Here is a 21,340-nt window from a genome sequence, read left to right as displayed (position 1 = left end):
TAAACTACGGTGTTTGTATCATGATGTTTTTATGCTTTTACACTTTTTATGTTTGTCACTTGCCACCTCTTGTGTTTCTAAGAGTCCAATCCAAATAGCTGATCAGTGAGTGCTCATCTAAAAATCAGAAAGTTAATAACTGTTTTGTTGTCACAAATATATCACTTTAGACTTCGGTATTGTTTTCTAATATTGTCTTTTCAACATCTATTTTATTCTCCCTGGCCTTTTAATTTTATTTGTAGTGAACATGCTAATATTTTCCTAGACTGGAATTTGTTTGATTTTATTTCTGCTTTTGTTGCCATTGTATTGAGTTCAATTCCCAATGACTGTATGGACAAATGCTTGCTGTGCTCCAAGGACATTCCTGTAATTGATTCTATTCATCCATTTTACTCATTGTTGCCATTGTCTTCTGATTTTACAGTTGCTGTTGTATATTTTAACCCACTTTTACATTTTAGTCACAATTTCAAAATATTTAAAAAAATACTAGGAAAACGTCTGAAAGCCTTTACATTACAGAACAGATAACCAAATATAAATATGATATTGGATGTATATTTCATGGTGATTGTAGAATAGTTCTATGCAAAACAAAATGCAGGAAATATGAAATAAAAATAGTTATTAAGTATGATAGGTTATTTTTACCTTTAGAACTTCCAAGGAAACTTTCAGAAAGAATTTTACAATACACCAAAGCTCCACCTAGTACTCATAGAAAAATTCTTCATCTAATACAATCTATAAATTGTTGTAATACATACCTGGTCTTGCCACCTATGTTTTCTCCCCAAATTGTTCAACTGGTTTCTTTTTTTCTTGTACAACTCTTGATCAATAGTTGTGAAGGGCTGAAGAAGATAAAAAGGTATGATATGCAGCTGGAGAGTATTTTTCTTTTGCAATATTGTCTGATGAAGGTAAGAACAGCTGTTGATCAGTAACAGCACTCTCAAGATAACTTTTTGAAGCTTTCCAAACAGGATTAAACCCAGTTTCTTCTTGTGCTAATATCCTGTAAGAAGTAACTAAAAAATTCTTTGAAAGCTCAGAAGTATCTGATTCAAGTTGGAACTGAAAATAATTATGTACTTTGTTGGATTTCAGTGGTAAGCAATCTTTTGAATTAAAATGCTGTGTCTCATGTTGCCTAGAAAAAACAGGTCTCTCAATTGTGGATATTCCATATAAAGTAGGAAGCAAGACAAGCCTCTTTCTCAAACTCTGTGGTATTCTATGAAAAGCTTTTACAGTGTATCCGTCATTCTGAGCCAGTGAAGCTGAAATACTTGCTTTTAGATTAGACACTTTGAAGCATAGTTTTTTATTATTCATCTCAAAGTTAGCTGATCTCAACTCTAGGCAAAGTGCCTCCATTAATCTTCCAGTACTGTCATTACTTTTAGCCAGATATGGAACTCTTTGATTTCCAGCTCTCAGAATTCCACTTGTAGCACTCTTGTGTATTTCTTTACTAGAATCACAATTGCATTTACAAAGTGACAAGTACTTTAGTTCTGATTTTGGTAACCTAGTAGCTATTTGGCAGCCAGTTTGTCTTTTACAAAGATGTATATCTGTGAACTGTCCACATAAACATACTGTATTACTGATAAAATTATATTCTCCAAGGCAAGCCTCACAGAATGGGAAGTTCAATTTTCCAGTTGTCCAGTTGCCTATGGGAGAAAATAAGCCATTAATTCTTTATAATTCATGAGATAAGAAATGGTTATGAAGTCAATTCCCCCCCCCCCCCAAATAGGAAGTGATATACTTATCATTTTATAACTGAAAAAGAACACATAATCAAATAACAAAAGACAAAACCTAACACTTTTGAAAAAGTTCCTTGAAATAAATACATCTTGGAAATGTTCACGTGAACGATCCGTTGTAAACATTTTAAAATATTATCTGATACTACTAAACACACTCATTGTATTTATTTATTATATTTATTATATTTATTATATTTATACTAACTACTGGGTATTTTTAATGTTATACATTATAATACGATGTGCAGTTAATATTACCTATACCAAAACTGAATAGCTTATGAATTTTTATTGTTTTGATGATTTTTGTGTGTGGCTACTGATAAAAATAGGATTGCCAACATGATTGCTAATGTCCGATGACTGATATGGCTCAAGAAGAAAAATGTTAAGAATGCCTATTTTTTACTAATGGCTTTAAATTATATTAACTGATTAAACTGATTAGAGTGGAGGTTCTAGAAAGAGTGCAGAGAAGAGCAACAAAGATGATTAGGGGACTGGCGGCTAAAACATATGAGGAACAGTTGCAGGAACTGGGTATGTCTAGTTTAATGAAGAGAAGGACTAGGGGAGACATGATAGCAGTATTCCAATTTCTCAGGGGTTGCCACAAAGAAGAGGGAGTCAAACTATTCTCCAAAGTACCTGAGGGCAGAACAAGGAGCAATGGGTGGAAACTAATCAAGGAGAGAAACAACTTAGAACTGAAGAGAAATTTCCTGACAGTTAGAACAATTAATCAGTGAAACAGCTTGCTTCCAGAAGTTGTGAATGCCCCAACACTGAAAGTCTTTAAGAAGATGTTGGATAACCATTTGTCTGAAATGATGTAGAGTCTCCTGCCTAGGCATGGGGTTGGACTAGAAGACCTCCAAGGTTCCTTCCAACTCTGTTATTGTATTGTAAACTAAGCTTTTATTTTTGTTCTGAGTTTTGCATTTGATTTTTTGCATTCTACCTAGAGTCCATTAGGATTGTGTGGCTTATAACCATTGCTAAATAAATACATAAGTAACAAGATAAAGACTAGGTTTTCCCATTTTGAAATAGCTTTTCCCTATGTGTTCTGAAATATAATGTATAGTCTCTTCTTTGTTAATTATAACTTTGAATTCCACACACTCTAGCATTCTTGTGACATTAACAGACATACATGGAAGTTTACATGATGTAAATGAGAACATGTGGCAATGGATTATGATCAAATACAATTCCATGATCTGTAGAAAATATATTATCTTAGGCAGAGAACATAAATTGGGCTTTCAATCAATAATTTAAAAGTCTTTTAAATTATCTAACCCTAACTAGACTTATGAGAAGAACTAATGTTCTACTGGTAATACTATATGGGACCATATAAGGAACATAAGATATGCAAGTTTAGACTTAACTGAAGCATAAAAATAAGATTTTAAGATCTGATTTTACAATAAATGGCTGGCTGTAAGTCACATTTAATATTTGGAAGGGGTCCAGGGATCATGGTGGCCATAGTCACAGTAAAATCTATATGATTTGAATCTTAAATTTTGTTTTCTTGGATTTAGAGGCAAAGTTTTAAGGCATAGACATCAAACCTTTGCCTCTAAATCCAGGATATTAAGTTTCATGTTTTTCTGAATTTCTCTTACAAATGACAGCAAATTACATCACCAAATTTTTAATATGAAGGGAGCACAAATAAGGATGACCACCTGCAGCCTAACTTCTCCAATTTCTATAACTCTACTCTATACAGTAGCTAAACACAAATTTCATACATTTGGTTACTGTTAAAAAGCACAGCACCTTAAGTCTCACCAAGTTGCCTTATTATTGTTGTAGTGTTCTTTGGAGGGATGACCAAAGGACATTGTGAATATATGCTAAAAGGATTTAACCCCACCAAGGTCAACCAAAGTATGATGATCATCCCAGCAGACATCATGGACTATCCAAGGAGTCGATAGATGAATGCAGCGCCAATAAATATCTGGGAGTCAATTGATGTAACTGATAGAAGGTTGATTAATGTAGCTTTGTTGGGATCTCTGGAGTGCTCCATGCCAGTCTCTAGCCTTGAGAGAGAGGTGGCTAGCAGCAAGTGTTACTCGGGGTTGGATGATCAACCATTACCAAAAGCAGCAATGAGTTGTCTATTATCAACTATGTGTTGTTATTGGTTTCAATTATTACTATTATTATGATTAGTCACACAATCAATCAGATATTTAGACTATATTTGTCACAGACTATTGAGTCCTTCCCAAGGACCTGGGATAGGCAAATGTTGTTGTTTGAGAGTGTTAAAGGTATTACCGCAGAATGTAAGTTGTTCCAACTAAAGCTTGGAAAAATTGAATGAAGGTGATTTTGTCAATGCTGATGGTGTCCAGGTGGTGTTCTAGATGTTTTGGGATTGTACCCAAAGCACCTATTACAATTGGTAACTATCTTTGCTTTCTTTTGCCATAATTATTCTATTTCTATTTGCAAATGTTTGCATTTTGTGATTTTTCTCCAGTTTTCTTTTCTATTTTGCGATCCTCAAATACTACAACACCTACTATCCAGACTTCTTTGTCTTTCTGATTGACAATTACTAAATTTGATGTGTTAGGTGGCAAGAGCTTGTCTGATTGGATCCCTTAGCTTCTTCATTTTTTATTACTTTATTTTCTGGTCCCACCAATTTGTGCTTTCCAAGCAAATGGTATTTCTTGCAGATCTTCCAATTCATCATTGTTGTTACTTTGTCATGCCTTTGTCATGCCTTATAATCAGACTGTCCTATTTCAGGCCATGGGCACAAGCACACCAGAAGGGATTAATTGTTTTATTGTCAAACTAAATTTCAGCATTTCCCAGGCCCCCAATGTACATGAAACATCCTTACAGCAACACCTTCCTGTTCAAAAGTTCTTTCAAGGGCCTTGGCTAACAATAGCAGATATATGTGTTATCCTTCAATGGACTTTTGCAATTAGGACCAAATGAGAAGGCCTAAAAAAAGTATTGATAATAGATATGATGGGGAAGAAGTGTTATTTTATTGTATTATCCGAGAAGGTAATAAGTTAATGAAATTGTCTGTACTTTTTTTGATAAGGGGAAAGTCATTTCTTTATACATGTTTTGGTTTTTTCCCCATGCACTTTTTTGTTTTATTGTTATATTTTTTGGTTTGTATTCTAAGCTTTAATATAATTATTATTTAATAAGATATGAAGCAGTTTTACAACATCTGTAATGAACCTGGAACTAGAAACAGGCATGGAAAAAGGAAAGCCTTTGAAACTATCTCTGAATTCAGAAGAATTCAGTCTTAAATTGGTATACTAAAAGATGTCAATGGACAGATACTCAAAGACAAATGAATATAAAAGAAGAAGACCCGCAGCAAGTTGGATAGACACAATTAAAATGGCAATAAATAAATCATTCAAAGACCTGAAGCATGAAGCTGGGGACAGAAAAAACCGATTAGTGCGGTCATTAAGAGCTGAACCAAATGATAGTATATAATAATAATAATAATCAATCATCAAAGCACAGTGGGAATTAGTCATTTCAATCTGTATGGAAATACTATGCTATACAGGGCGGGGCATAACCTTTTCCTAGGGGGTCACAGCAACACTTGTAATAACAACACAAATAATTCATACACCATTCGAAAGCCCATCAAAAACTGAGTTTATTGACACGATTTAATAGTCAGTATGACCACCATTAGCCCTTCGAACAGCATTCAAACGAGGTGGATAAGAACACAACAAATCTTCAAACAGTTCCGTTCGATTTTCCAGATTTTTCAACACAGTTTCCAAATTCATTCTCAAAGTTTCAACCGAAACAAATTTAACATTTAATAGCTCATTCAATTCAGTTTTTTATGGGCTTTAAAATGAGGTGTCGCGGAAGTTGTAAACTGCTGTCGATCTTGCTGTGACCCCCTAGGAAAAGGTTATGCCCCGCCCTGGAAAATCTGGAAAATCGAACGGAACTGTTTGAAGATTTGTTGTGTTCTTATCCACCTCGTTTGAATGCTGTTCGAAGGGCTAATGGTGGTCATACTGACTATTAAATCGTGTCAATAAACTCAGTTTTTGATGGGCTTTCGAATGGTGTATGAATTATTTGTGTTGTTATTACAAGTGTTGCTGTGACCCCCTAGGAAAAGGTTATGCCCCGCCCTGTAATGGACTTTATATTTTTATTCATATTTGAAGTGGGGCTCTTACCTTTTCTATTATGCAATTCACCCAATCTGGAAAAGCTTGTATGTTCATGTGCCATAAGTTAGACTTATCCAGGGAGGTAATGGATAATCAAGGTTGCTATAAAATAAAATTCAATATATTATTAGCATTGTGTATATTTTCAATTTATAAAGTTTTAAAAATATTTTTACTTCTAAACTCCTATTATAAGTGTTAATTGTATTTTTCTTTCCCCTTTTCACTCTTTGTCCATCCTCAATATTTCTATGCACAAGCTGGTTTATCTTTAATAAAGCTCTACTTTTATCCTTCTTCCATACCCTTTCAACAAGCTTAAACAAATTGCTGAGATTAAGTATGTCTTGTCTTTGCAACATCATCCTAATACTCCAAACTGATTTATTTCTTGCCATTCAGGTCCGGAAGGAACTGTAAGTTTTCCATATGTTCCCTGTCAAGTTTTTGACCAAGCCCAAGGCTGATTAGTTTCAGCAAGTACTGACCAAGCCCAAGGTTTCACATTCAGTTCTTCATATCACAATACAAAACATACTGTTTTACCATTCGATCCCAAATTATAAGTATGTTTTTTATGTTTTGATATAACCTGTCCTGAAGGGATTACTCTAAAAATTAATTATGATTATCCCAAAGATGCTTTTTTAGGAGGCAACTGGATTCTCTTGTTTTTTCTTTGAGGATGTTTCGCTTCTCATCCAAAGAAAGAAAAAACAAGAAAGTCCAGTTGCCTCCTGAAAAAGCATCCTTGGGGCAACCATGACCTGGATAACTGAGAATCTCTACAGACTTTTAGCTATACAATTTGGGATGAACACCTTTGAATTGTGAGAGTAGGAATGAATTTCTATAGAAAAATTGTAGATTACAGGAACCAGGAGCGCTACTCAGGTGATCCTGAGGACACAGATAAACCTCCAAGTGCTTCAGTGACCCTCTAAAAGGATGCAAATGACTAGTTGTCTGCAAAGAATCTAAATCCTTCCATTCCCCACTATACTGTCAGAGCTGACGAAGCTTCTTGGGTGAGAAGCGAAACATCTTCAAAGAAAAAACAAGAAAATCCAGTTGCCTCCTGAAAAAGCACCTTTGGGACAACCATGACTTGAATGACTAAGAATCTTTACAATAAATTAATTTTCCAGACAGAAAACATACCTGATAGTTTTAACTAAATATTACTGAATCTGCAACATCTCCCTAATGAACTCAAAATATAAACTATATAATATCCATTGAAGGTATACTGTAACAATTATACTACAATATGTCTTACAGCATAATGATTTATTGTGAGCTTTGACATTCCAATTTACCGCCAACTAATGGAATATTATTCTTTATTCACCTAAATGAATTTTATGAAAGAATTTGAAAACAAGATAATAATATATGTTTTAAAGAGTATAGTACAGAAAGTAAAACATAAAATAAAAGCATAAAATTGTTAAAATGTGGAAAATGCTTCATGTCAACAGGGCTTTTTATATAGGATAATTGTTAGGCTTTCAATTTGTTATCGCAGACCAAAATACAGCTTAGCCAAATGCTGTAATTTCTATAGCTTCCCCTATATTAGTATAAGAACATTAAAGTTCATACTGTTACCGTATTTTTCAGAGTATAAGACGCACCGGAGTATAAGATGCATAAAGGTTTTGAAGAGGCAATTTTTTTTTAAAAAAGGTAGGTAGGTAGATAGAGGAATAGAGAGAGAGAGAGAAAGAGAGAGAAATACAATAGGTAGGTAGGAAGAGAGAGTGTAGTTAGGTAGGTAGATAAAGGGATAGAGAGAGAGAGAGAAAGAGTGTGTGTAGGTAGGTAGAGGATAGAGAGAAAGAAATAGAAAGAGAGAGAAATACAGTAACTAGGCACGGAGAGAGAGAAAGAGTAGTTAGGTAGGTAGGTAGGTGTTGTGGCCCAGCAGGATCCGTTTGAGTTGCTGATGGACTCGGATAGCAAGGAACCCTATGAGTCTGCTATGGAAGATGTGGAGGACCCTGGGCAGGGTTCAGACTCAGAGCAGGGACCAGAGAGACTGGTTGCCCACAAGGAGGCGCCTGAGGCATGGAGCAGTGGGGACCACTCAAAAGCAGTTTGTTCCTGATGCCAGGCAAAGAAGGGCGGAGAAATGGAAGCAGCAGCTGTGGAGGCAGACTCATATGAGATAATCAAGCCCAGGTGGTTGTGGCTTGGCCCCTCTCAAGAGAGTATATAAGTGAGAAATTGGGAGGGGTCCTTTTGCAGGACACAACCGTTCATAACAGTCTTGAGGAACTCTTGTCTGGTCTGTTTTGTATTTCCGTTCTGTTTGGTTTGCTGGCAACCCTTCTTGCATGAGAATGTTGTCTGGGCTTTCAGCCAACGGAGTTGTAATTTCTATGATTAAAGAGTGGCAAATAGTCAAGCCTGTGTCTGCATTACTCACAGGCCGGAGGGGAGGGTGTCCGAACAGGTAGGTAGATAAAGGGATAGAGAGAGAGAAATAGAGAGAGAGAAATACAATAGGTAGATAGGGAGAGAGAGAGAGAGAGTAGGTAGGTAGGTGAATAGAAATAGAGATAGAAATACAGTGGATAGATAGGTGTTTCTGCTGGCACAGCACTTAATGTAATCCTCATCAATCAGTTAAAAATGAGCAAAAAACGGCCTGTTTTTCGCAAAAACGGGGCCCGTTTTTTGCTCATTTCTGCTTTCCCCAGCCCCCAAGATCTCTCTGAAAGCCTCCATGCATGGCCATTTTGGTGAAGAGGGGGGGCTTCAGGAGACAAAAAATTGCTGTATTCAGTATATAAGACACAACCAGATTTTCAGCCTCTTTTTGAGGAAAAAGGGTGCGTCTTATACTCCAAAAATACAGTATTTTAATCTCATTTAACTGGTTTGTAGATCATGTCAGTTTCTATAAGGCAAGAGTATTGTAATAATGAGAAATATGTATAATTAGCATATATTTATGGAGCTATCATTTTATTTTTATCAAATGAAATGATAGCTTTGTTGGCAATCTTAAAAATCACAATTTTAACAGTACTTTTATCATTTGACATACCAATGGGAAAATGTATTCAGATTTTAGAGTAATAAAATTATTCTAAATTACATACCATTATTTTTAATTAAGAGACAGTGAAATACGTTCTTTTAGAGAAAGTAAGTTTATTATATTTAACAAAATAATCACATATAAAACATTAAAGATCTATTTTCTGCCTCCAAAAATGTTACATAAAATGAAGAAATAAAATATTTAGTTTACTCAAATTGTGATCTGATTGTGGAGGAATAGGTGTTTAGCATTTATGCAAGCCATTTCTCCATTAACAATTCTGATACTCAGAGTTTTACAGTCAGAATTATAAATGGAAATTGAGGAAAGAGGATTTGGTCTCTTACAGCAAGGAGGCAGAACAATTAAGCTGTACTGTGTGACTCCTTTAGTCTCAAAGTAAATTCATTTTGAAAAAAAGGTGACGTAAGTTGACAACTCCCCAGTATGAATAACCACTAGAATATATGGAAATTAAATCATCAGCTACTGTTTCTAACATACAAATGTTACAATGTAAAGAAACTAAGAAATAGTGATAAGAAAGCTTCTAAAATAATTTCTTTGGTTGATACAAAACTTTTTATAAGATTTTGAAATATGTTGACTTCTTTTGGGTTTCCCTAAAGATTTATATTTTGTACTGAGATGACATTCTTTAAATCATGAATGATCAATGTGTGTTCTTTGTTACATCAAGGTTGACACTGATGTCAAGAATGTCCTTTTTATTCCCTTTTAGTTAATTCAGAACGTCTTCCATGGATATTTGGAGTGCATTTGAAGAACTTATTAAAGATCAGGAAACCCAAGAGGATCTAGCCAAGAACATTTTATTGACCAATCATGCATCCCTTTATAAACCGGTGTGATACTTACTGTATATAGCTGTTTCTAAATTTCAGAGAGCATGAAATCTAGCACGTTTTAACACTCTCTCCATAGCAGTTCTGGAGGGCCAATGTAAAAAAGTCCCATAGAAGCTGCTATGTGATCTTTATGGACATGAGGCCATTGAAGTCACAGCTCATGTCCTGTTATATTATGCCCCCTATAAAGACTCATGGATTCATTTTATAACTCCTTACTTGACAAAATATTTGGGAAATACTGATGTCTTTTATGTAGAGCTATTACTATCTGATCAGTATGATACAGGTAGTCCTCAACTTACAACAGTTCATTTAGTGACCATTCAAAGTTACAACAGCACTGAAAAAGTGACTTATGACCATTTTATATGCTTACGACCGTTGCAGCATTCTTAAGGTCACATGATCAAAATTTGGATGCTTGGCAACTGGTTCATACTTATGAAGGTTGCAGTGTCCTGAAGTCATCTAATCAGCTTTTGCGACCTTATGACAAGCAAAGTCAATAAGGAAGCAGATTCATTTAACCACCATGCTACTAACTTAACAATTGCAATGGTTCAGTTAACAACAGTGGCAAGATAGGTTGTAAAATAAGGAAAAACTTACTTAATAATTTTTTTCCTGGTCTATAGCCGTAATATAAGATTGACTGGAAATGATTAATACATAAATTAGATACCCTGCCTAGTACTCCATAAACTGGATGTGATAGAATAGAATATACAGAACATTGTCTCCCATCCTATCATACAGTCTTCCATTCCTCAGCAAATAATTTTCGTGCAGGTAGTCCTCTATTTACAACTTGTCATTAAGGACCATTTAAAGTTACAACAGACTTTTAAAAAGCTACTTACGACCTGTCTCTGAAGTTATGACTGCTGCCCCACCCCTGCAGTCATGTGATCACATTTCAGGCACTTGTTGCCAAGTGCTCCACAATCATGTAATTACCATTTGCAATTTTGTCTGCTGGCTTCCCCAGAAAGTCAAGGGAGAAACTAGCAGAAAAAATTTGCAAGCTGTTGCTGCCCTGTGCATTTGGAGCGTGGGACTCCTATGGGAAAAGGAGAAAGTAAGCTTGGACCATGAAGACGCAAGCTGCTTTTCTCCAGCCCAACACTAGATTTTTCTTTTGTGCATGGATGGGAGAGGAACTCCTGCAACAAGCTGGAGAAAGGAAGCTCGGAATACAAAGATCAAAGCTTTTTTTCTCCAGTTCAACTCTGGATTTCCCTTTTGTACATGGAGAAGAAGGCAAACACTTACAGTGGGCTGTAGAAAGGAAGCTTGGATTTTTGTGATCCAAGCTTCTTTTTTCAAGTCCTTCTTGGAGTTCCCTTCTACACTTGGCTGCTCCTTTGGCAAGCAGCTCTTTCACTCCATATGCTTCATAATATTAAGCAGTCCCTTAACAACAACTGAAACAGTTGAATATCTCATTTAATGATCAAGACAACTTACTGTATGATCAAAACTTTTGAAGTCGCTTGTGGTTGTAAGCCAAGGAACACCCATACCCTATTAGATGCAGCCTGGGAAACTCCCCTGGGAAAAGTGTTGGACTAAGGAAACAAGGAGCTATATTTACCCCAAACCGTTTTTGGGGTTCAGTGGGAAGGGAAGAGGACTGAAATACTGGTAGTGAGTGTTACTTTGGCTTAGTGTCATAATTAAGGAGTTCAGAGAAGGAAGATGGTAACTGGTGAACCAGGATGGATTTTAAATATAAAATTTAAAATCATTTCACATTTCTGAAAGTGTGTCTGTTCCAAAGTAGTCCAAGACAAACCCAGTGAACATTTTTGTGAAAGACTTTTGAAGAACAGAGGTAAACTAGATTGCAACATGAGAAATATCTACCGTACTGGGAACAGAGAGGTACTGTGTACAATTGTTTAAGAAAAACAGTAATTAGTTACCACATAGGAAACTACAAGTCTAGGTATCACCTGCAAATATAGTCAGAAATAATCCTATTCTTGTTGAGTATAAAAACATGCTCAGTATCTTAAAGTTATGTAATCATAATTCAGTTGTGACAAGATGAAAATAAATTAGAAAACCATCAAAAGTAAAATGGAAAATATTAAACAGAATCAAACTAAAATGAATTGTTGACATAAATTATTAAAGAAAAGCTTAGACTGAAAAAGATAAAGGAAAAAAATGGATAGAAAGTTAAATTTTACAGCTTACAGAATAATGTTGTAAAATGAAAACATAAAAAAGGAAAAATATAACAGAATGCACAAGAGGATTATGAAGAAAAATTGATCTGTAAAATAAAAACACTGGATTGAATGTATACAAAACAAGTTGGTCCCTAAAAATTGGGGAAAGAAATTGTGAATACAATCAAGGAAATAAACCTGGAATATTTAGAATTCATAATATAAAATGGGAACTATCAACTATTTAAATGAATTCTCTAATGAAAATTTAAGATAAATGCAATGTTGGCAGATGCAAAACTTGGCTGAAAAAATCTATATATAATTAGACAAAAATATAATGTCCTCGTTTTGGATGGTAATATCAAAAGAACAAGTAACACTGGTATTGCCAACATGCAGTAGAAAATAGCACTAAATGAAGTAGCACTTAAGTTTGCAACATTTAATATAGCAAAAAATATTTGAACAAGAATAGATGATACTTGAATGCTGTGAAGGATAGATACTATTTAAAATATTTCTACAAGCATCAACGTGATTTGCTAGGAAACTGTGTTGTTGCCATCAGACCCATTCCCCCTACATAGTTCTTTGTTATGTGCATACGATTGAGTATAAGGAGAGATTTTTTTGATTTACCTTTCAATACTGAGATGGGAATGAAAATAAAAAAAATAAAAATTTTCTGCACGGAGTAACTAAGTACTAGAAGATAAAGTCCCTATGAATGAAATCAGCCAGCACTTCCTAGACATAACTAATTCCCTTCTGAATACCTTAATAACTTGCAACTGGCAAGATAATATAACAGAAAGCAGCTGAACAATTAATCATTTCAGTCTTATATTGCAATACTAATTACTGTGTTAACTGGGAACTGGAACTGGGATAACTAAATGCCAGTTTTTGAAATCAGAGCCCAGAAACCAATGACTAGACAGTGTCTACTTTAAGAAAAATATAAAAGGTCTGGATTAGCGGAAAGACAGTTTGGAAAACCAGGTAGTAATCTACCAAACTTGAATCATTGTAATTAGAAAAGATAACTACTATCATCACATAGTGTTGCACAAATATAGTTATATAGTTATATATATATATATATATAAATAATATAATATAATATAATATAATATAATATAATATAATATAATATAATATAATATAATATAATATAATATAATATAATATAATATAATATAATATAATATAATATAATATAATATAATGTAGTAATTAGTATATATAATATAGTAATTGGGAGAACCAAAAGTCAACAAAATTCAAATGATCTTCTGCATTCCTAGTTGCTCTCTGTAGTTGGTTGAAATGTTAATATAGCACAGAGTTGGAAAAAGAGTATAGTAACAATTTTTTAAAAAAATTAGGTAATTTAACATTAATAACTGTCTTAAACTGAATCTATATATTGTTAAAAAGCTCCTATCTGTAATCTTTAACTAGGTGAAATGGTGTATCATAGGCCAAAACCTTTTAAACAAGGTACCTGTATCTGAAATAGGCTAACGTACAGAATGTGTACAAAAATCAAGGACTCACAAATTCCATTGAATTGAAATTTGGCAAATGCTATGAAATAATTTAAAATGACCATAAAACATATTATTACATAATACAAAATACAACAATTTCCTGAAATCAACTGCTGATCTTTGACTATGCTATATAGTTCAACATAGACTACTTTCAAGGCTGATACATTTCTGAATATCTCCCTGAATTTTTAAAACTGTTCACGTACATTAGATGCTCTGCCACTGTTGAAGGCTTTGAGGAATCTGGTAAGGAAATATCTTTGAAATGATGATCCAAGAGGTTATGGATTGTCTAGTTTACCCTAAAGATGGATTCAGATTCCACATATCAATAAACATTTAGATCATCTTGCCTCATTAGGTGCCAAGTTTGTCAAAGCTATGCAAATCTTCAGATCTGGTGACCAAAATGATATCTTTGACTAACTCTGAGCCACCTGCTAAGGATCAATGATTGAATACAGATTTACTCAGAATCTATTTACACGGAAGGCCATTATCATAAACGTCCAAGTCACCTGTAGGTATTTATTGACAAGCCTGACAAGAGGCTTCCTTCAGTTAAAAGAAATGATAGAATTGGTATATATCTCTAGTCTAACCAATGCTTTCTCTCCAGAATGTTTTGCCCTTGCAAGAGTTGCTTCCTCATTTCTGAAGAATGTATATAGGTGATCCTTGACTTATGACCACAATTGAGCTGAAAATTTCTATTGCTAAGTGAGCTAGTAGTTAAGTGAGTTTTGCCCATTTTTGACTTTTCTTGCCATAGTTGTTAAATGATTCACTGCAGCTGTTAATTTAGTAACACGTTAAGTGTTTGAAAAACAATCATAAGTTACACAGTTATGTTATAACTTTGAGTGATAAAAAAATGAATTGTTTGTAAGTTGAGGACTACCTGTACTTCCAAATCACAAGGAGAAAACCACTATTCAATAAGGAAAACACTGTTGCTCATCTGAACATTGACTGAAGGACTTGGATTGACTCTTCACATTTTGACTCATTAGTTCAATTCTGTCAGATATATATTTCTGACTGAAATAAAACTAAAGTGGCTTAAATAGCAACAACAATAGACATATATACCGCTTCCTAGTGCTTTACAGCACTCTAAATGGTTTACAGAGTCAGTATATTGCCCCCAACACCTCATTTTACTGACCTCAGAAGGATGGAAGGCTAAGTCAACCTTGATTTGATTAGGATCGAACTCCTGACAGTGGGCAGAGTTAGCCTGCAATATAGCATTCTAACCATTGTGCTACCATGGCTCCTTAAATCAACACTGAATTCCATAAGAACTTCATAGTGACTATAAAGCATGAAGGTGGCAATGTCATGATACGGGAATACTTTCCTGCCTCAGGACCTAGATGACTTGTTATCACTGAAAAAAGAATGCTCTGCTTTTTATCAGAGAATTCTATGGGAGAATCTCGGGCCATTTATTTATTAAGTGAAGCTGAAGTGCAAGTGGATGATGTAGCAAAAGAATGATTCCAAACATACAACCAAGCCTACATGATGAAGAACAACAAATCCAGTGTTTCTATGTCCAAGATCATAGAAATATTCTCTCATGACCTGAAAGAGTTTGTGCTAAAAGACCTTTGAATGTTACTGAGGAGCAGCAGCTCTGAATTCCTGTATGGCAATATAAGAGACTGATCACCATTTATAGGAAATGTATGATTTCGGTTATTGCAGATAAATTTACTGAATCTAAGAGGATGATTCCTCTTTCATGCTGTAATCATGTGTTGGATGATTTTGTTTAAAAAATAAATTAAGTAAGCACCAATGTTTGATGGTTTGATGCTATTTTTTATTTATATTCCTTTTCTATCCTAGCGAGACCTGCTTTGCTAATATTCACAGCAAAAATAGGCCAAAAAATTCTGTAACTCAAAAAAAGGCTAAATGCTTTTTTAAGAGAACTATAAATTAACATTTCACATAAGTCATGCCTTTGTAGAACTTTCAACAAATTTGTAACCTGTCCCTTAGGAAGAAAAGAACCTTTTCAATAGTTAAGCAGCTTTTTCACACAAACAGCACTTTAACAGGCCAGGGCAAGACATGAAGAAAAAATATTGTAACTCCACCTTGCTTCTGTTTGGTATAAGAGGGGTCAAAATGAAAGTAGTAGGCTTTTAAGATTCTTTTATTATAACCCAGTGCCACAAAGAAGCATTCCTGTAATCTTTGCAACCTCAGTTTTCTGACCTGGCCTATCTCAAAAAGCTGAATAGTGTAAAATTAATCTACTGAAGATGAATTGAACTCCATTTTCTCCCAGATACTTTGATTCAGCAATGCAACCATGAGCAGAAATTCTTGAAATTGAGCTGAAGTAACTGTTAAACACAATTTTTAACAAATTTACTAAATTAAATAATAATTATTTCAGGATTACTTTTTATTTTAGTTATACCTTTTTAAAAACCTGATGGAAATAGTTATATGTTTTAATTATTTTTATATTTAATTATTATTTTTTAGATTATTTCACTTGAAAATGACATAACAAATGTTTGTTGACAGTGGTGGGAACACTAGCTGTTTCAAAGACAGTTGTCTTACTTCCTTGTTAACTGTTATATCTTTAATCATGGAGTGGAGGGCAACAGGCAGTGAGCAATCACTCGGACATATTTTCTGGATCTAGCTCCATCTTTTGCCTACCTTTGGATTAGAGCAGGGATGCTTTCCCCCACTCCACCCAAACACAGGAACTCATCAAACCAGATCCTTAATGCTGCCAAGGTTACCACATTAATACAGGCCATTTCCACAAAGGTGGCTTACAGCAACTCCCAGACATCCTTGAAATAATATAAACCTGCCCAACTTACTGTTGTTTTGGGACAGTGCTGATTAAACTTACACCAAACTATTAGTTACTTTATTAGTCAGCATCCTTGCTTACAGCCAGGAATGGGGAAGATGCTGCAGCCATTAAGTTTAAGTTTACTTTATTGTCATTGCACTTTGTAAATGAAATTAAATGCCATCTCCAGTGTACATTATAACTATAAAAATAAAACACAAACACACATTCTTCACATTCTATATAATTGAATTGACAACCCGATATTGCATTAGTATTGCACTATACAATAGAATTTAGTAAAGTTACTGCCCTGGGATAGAAGCTGTTTTTCAGCCTATTTGTCCTTGTTTTTATTATCCTGTACCATCTGCCAGATGGTAATAGTTCAAAAAAGGGTGCCCAGGATGAGATGGATATTTAAGAATGTTTTGAACTTTCTTAAGGCGCGAAAGCTATAAAGCTCTTCCAAAGAGGGGAGAGGACAACCAATGATCCCCTGGGCAATGAAGTTAACCCTCTGGAGTGCTATCCCATCTGCCACTGTGTAATTGGCAAACCAGGTGCAATAAGTTAAAATACTCTCTATGGTGCAGCGGTAGACAGTCACCAGCAGTTTTTTATTCAATTGTTGTTTCCTGAGAAGTCTCAGGTAGTATAATTTCTGTGGGGCCCTTTTGACCAGTGCTGCAATGTGAGCACCCCAGGTCAGGTCCTCTTTTATGATAACACCCAGAAACTTAAAACTGGCCACTTGCTCCATTCGGAGTCCATTGATAAGGAAGGGCTGGACATCTGATAAATAATATCTAAATTAAATAACTTTAAATTGCTACCTCACAGATTGACTTAAATGTCATTATTACTTTTTTTTAAAGGGGACACAGAAAGGTCGGCAGTTTGGCGGTTCAAATCCCTAGTGCTGTGTACCAGAGTGAGCTCCCGTTACTTGTCCCAACCTAGCAGTTTGAAAGCATGTACAAAATGCAAGTAGAAAAAATAGGAACCACCTTTGGTGGGAAGGTAACAGCCTTCCCTGCGCCCTTGGCGTTTAGTCATGCCAGTCACATGACCATGGAGATGTCTTGGGACAGCCTGACTGAGCACCGCCCCCTAAAGTTGGGAATGACTAGAACATATGTGCAAGGGGAACCTTTACCTTTACCACTTAAAAAAAAACAAAAAACAAATCTTTGGTTTCTTGAAAGTTTTCTCATACAGTTCACAATAGAAATCTCCCCCCAACCCCAATTCCAATAATACACCTAAGGAGAGTTGAGACATCTTGCAAAATTCATAAGACACCCATTCAAAAGAAAGGGATTTATTTTTCAGGAACCCAACCTGAAAGCGGTCCCCATCCCTATCTGCCTTTCCTTGCCCTGTTATAACCAAGCGGCGTGGAAACGAGCGCTGCTCTTCTTCCCAACAGCGGGAGGGAAACCGGGGCGCCTCAACCCCCTAAGCGGCCTTTGCTCTCGCCGAAGAGAAGCAGCATCTTATTTTCACGCTCCCGTCCTAAGGCCGCTGCCGCCACGAGTAGGCCTCCCCCTCGACAGAACGGCGGGCCGAGCGCCACCGGTGCTGCCTGACGAAAGGCCCGCGCCCATTTACCTGCTTCGGCCTCCCGCCGCCGCCACCGCCGCGCGCGGTCCATGCCAGAGGCGCTCAGAGGATGCGCTGGCAGGTGGGCGGGCCGCGGTCAGGGAGGAAAATCGAGGAAGGCCGTCTCAGCCGTGTCCATCCGCCGGGTGCGGAGAGGGGTACAGTATTGGCAGCGGCGTCAGCAGCAGCAGCAACAGTAGCGGCAAACGGGAAGAGACTGGAGACAAACGGCACGAAAAGCGCTCAATTCCAGGCAAAAGCGAAAGGATGGTTTGCCTTTGCCCACCTTTCCCTTCGTCACCGCCCCTTCCCCAGTCGGTGCGAAGCGGGAGGGAACAGCTTTTCATTTATTGGGCTGCCTGGGTGTGTGGAATGGGGTGTGTGTGTGTGTCACAACAGAAGAGGGTAGGCTAGAGGCTTGCCACACCTATACACCTTTTTTAGAAGGGTGGGGGGGGCAAAGTCAATTCGCGGTACTTGAACCCGGGAACTTCCCGTGGGATGTCAAACCTGCGGGGAAGGGAGTCAGAAAAGTCAAGATGGCGGCGAGAACCATGCGATGGAAGCCCCGCTTTTTTTGTAACTGAGGCACGCGGAAGATCGATCGTCCTGTGAAAATTCTGTTACGTGATTGGTAGGAGTCAAGGACGATTCGTGGACACATAATCATATTAAAAAGGGGCGGATGTAGAAAGAGGAGGGGCTTTCCATCACATGGTGTTCGTCGCCATTTTGAATTTTTGGACCCCTCTTCCCCTTCCCTCAGGCTCCCTTGCAAAACTGGTTAGTCATTGGAAGGGAAACTCTCAGATAAATACCATTTTGGCTAGACTGGAAAATTGGGGAAACATCCTTCAGAGGCAAATCATGATATTGCTTGCCAAGAAGATTATAATGTGCGGCTGTGTTCCTGAAGTCACCAAGAATTGAATTTATGGAGATTTGTTTTACCAAAAGTAAATGAAAAGGGGAGTCATGGTTGCTGTTACAACTGGTAGTTAGAAATCCCTCAGAAACCGATTAATAGATATTCTACTGCCTTTTGCCTGTGGTTGGGACGCTTTTTCTTTTTCAGAATATGGGGACTTGCCTGTATGTTACTTTTACTATTCAGGAAAAGATGCTGCAAGGGTCATTTTTCCTCTTATATCTTAATCTAATCAAAGTTGTGTGAGGTTATTGCATGCATGGTCACAGGTAGAAGATGACATTGAAAATTAGCAGTGAGCAGAAGTAGTGGACCACAACCAGGAAGATCTTGGATCGTCTGCTATTCTGAACATCTACTTACCTTTCAGAGATGATAGGCAGATTGAAATGGAAAAGTAAAAGTACAGAAGCCAAAACACAGACAGTTAATTGAAAATCAACTATTGGTATTTTTCTAGTATCTTATACATATAATATTTGTGAGAATATAATGGCCCCTTCATGAGGACCCCAAATTTGTGGGGATTCCAGTTACTGGGAAAAGACTGTATGCTCAAGGCTTTACCATGATGGCCTCATCTCTGAAATAGCCCAACCCACAGATATCTGGACTACTCTCTCCTTACTACATGTTTTCAGGGCTTTTCAAAAACACACACCAGTAACATTGAAAAATCTTGTTCATTGTTGCATGTTATGTTATTGGTTTCTTATATTTAAATTTTACACTGATGCAGAATTTAATAGAACACCTGTGGGTTTCCTATTATCATATCTCACAATATAAGATGTGAATCTTAAGATTCCTTAGAAATGGAGCTGGAGATGGGGCAGAGAAGAGAAACTTATTTTGTTTGTTGTTTTAGTCTTATTTATCAAAGAAAAACTATCTATTGTACGTGTTGAACAGGTAGTTAAATTACCAATTAAAAATACATTAAAAATAAGACACAGAAACACACACATACACATACATCTATTCTTACATATAGGAAGGGAAAGGCAGAGGAGAAATCTATTTGATATTGCTGGTATAAGAGATGAACTTTTAAAGGGGGAGTGAAACTCAAGTACTGACGTCTTCCTTTACTTTTTATTCTTCCTGGAACGAAGATATATAAATTGTCCAAAACCCCTAGATCATTTCAGTGAATCAGAATGACCTTTCCATCATTTCTTCAATCACAGGGAACTGAACCTTATGGGTAGGTTCTTTTAGATAGCATCAGTGGGTAATAGCAATTAGCAATCTCAGACAGTTAAGCAGGGTTGAATCTGGTTGGTATATAGTGTATGAAAAACCTTGCAGAAAATAAACATTGTAGATAAGATTGTTTTTTTTAAAAAAAAAAAAAGATCCCCCCCCCAAAAAACACATTGAAAAGTAATTCTATATCATTGGCAAGAAGACAAAATGGATGTGATTATGCAGTCTACCAGGGTTATCCCTCAGATTGACTGAAAATCTCCATAGACATCTAGCAGGAGTTGCTTACATAAATTCAAGGGTTCACAAGTCCCTTCTTTCCAAAAATGAGGCAGAATGCATCTTCCAGGCTGACAGTTTGTGCTCTGCCAGCTTCCTATTAATTATTTTTAATTTAAAAGATGTAAAAAAAAATCAGAAAGGACATGGAAGCAGTGAAGGTGCTATTGATAGTACCATATAGCTTATTCAATTCACATAATTTTTCAGGCATTCCCATTTACTGACATGCTTTTCATAAATGGAAGATGAGATGTTAAAATGGTAGATTAAGAATTGGCTGTCTGAACTGCTCTCAGTAAGTGGGAAACCTAGCTTCCCCTCGTCAAGGAGCTCACAATTATAATGATAAAACTGATGTGTGTGTACTGCTTTCTGTTGCCAATGCTCCTGATAAATAATATTACAGATTCTAAAATTATATGAGGAGATAAATATTTTGATTTTGCAGTCTATGAATATAAGATGTAAGCCCTTCTGTGTTAGTGATGAGTTGTATCTTTGCAGGGCAATCCTTTGTGTATTTATCTTAAATTCCCTTTATATTCTATGGCAAGGCTTTTTCTCTGTTCCGCAGTTGATGGGATTCTCTAAGAGACTGGAGACAAAAAAAAAAAAACTAACTTGGAGATCAGAAGAGAAATACTGGACAACGTGGGAAAAGAAGTAGTGAGAAAATATCGGCTTTGAATTCAAGCTGTCAGGACAGGTAAATTACATGCCAGGGTGCTAAAGAAAACCAGCAGATGTGGTGTCAGAACCACTATGTATACAAGGGTGGGGGGAAGTAGATGTAAGAAACTACAGACC

General features: G+C 36.2%; 1 protein-coding gene across 1 annotated transcript in view; it reads right to left on the bottom strand.

Annotated features, from left to right (window-relative positions):
- RNF180 (ring finger protein 180) overlaps positions 1-18,327 on the bottom strand; it is a 47,311-nt gene extending 28,984 nt beyond the window's left edge. Inside the window, 4 exon segments of the mRNA XM_087715557.1 lie at positions 774-902; positions 904-1,688; positions 6,020-6,115; positions 18,124-18,327. Coding sequence (XP_087571683.1) covers positions 774-902; positions 904-1,688; positions 6,020-6,074 — 969 coding nt within the window. The 5' untranslated portion in view covers positions 6,075-6,115; positions 18,124-18,327.
- Positions 18,328-21,340: the final 3,013 nt, after the last annotated feature.

The sequence above is a fragment of the Thamnophis sirtalis genome, unplaced genomic scaffold (assembly GCF_051295495.1).
Source record: "Thamnophis sirtalis isolate CommonGarterSnake01/CBP01778 unplaced genomic scaffold, rThaSir2_p1.2 scaffold_5, whole genome shotgun sequence".
In the NCBI taxonomy this organism is placed as follows: Eukaryota; Metazoa; Chordata; class Lepidosauria; order Squamata; family Natricidae; genus Thamnophis; species Thamnophis sirtalis.
Note: the sequence above shows the minus strand (reverse complement) of the source record. Positions and strands in the feature narration are given on the sequence as shown.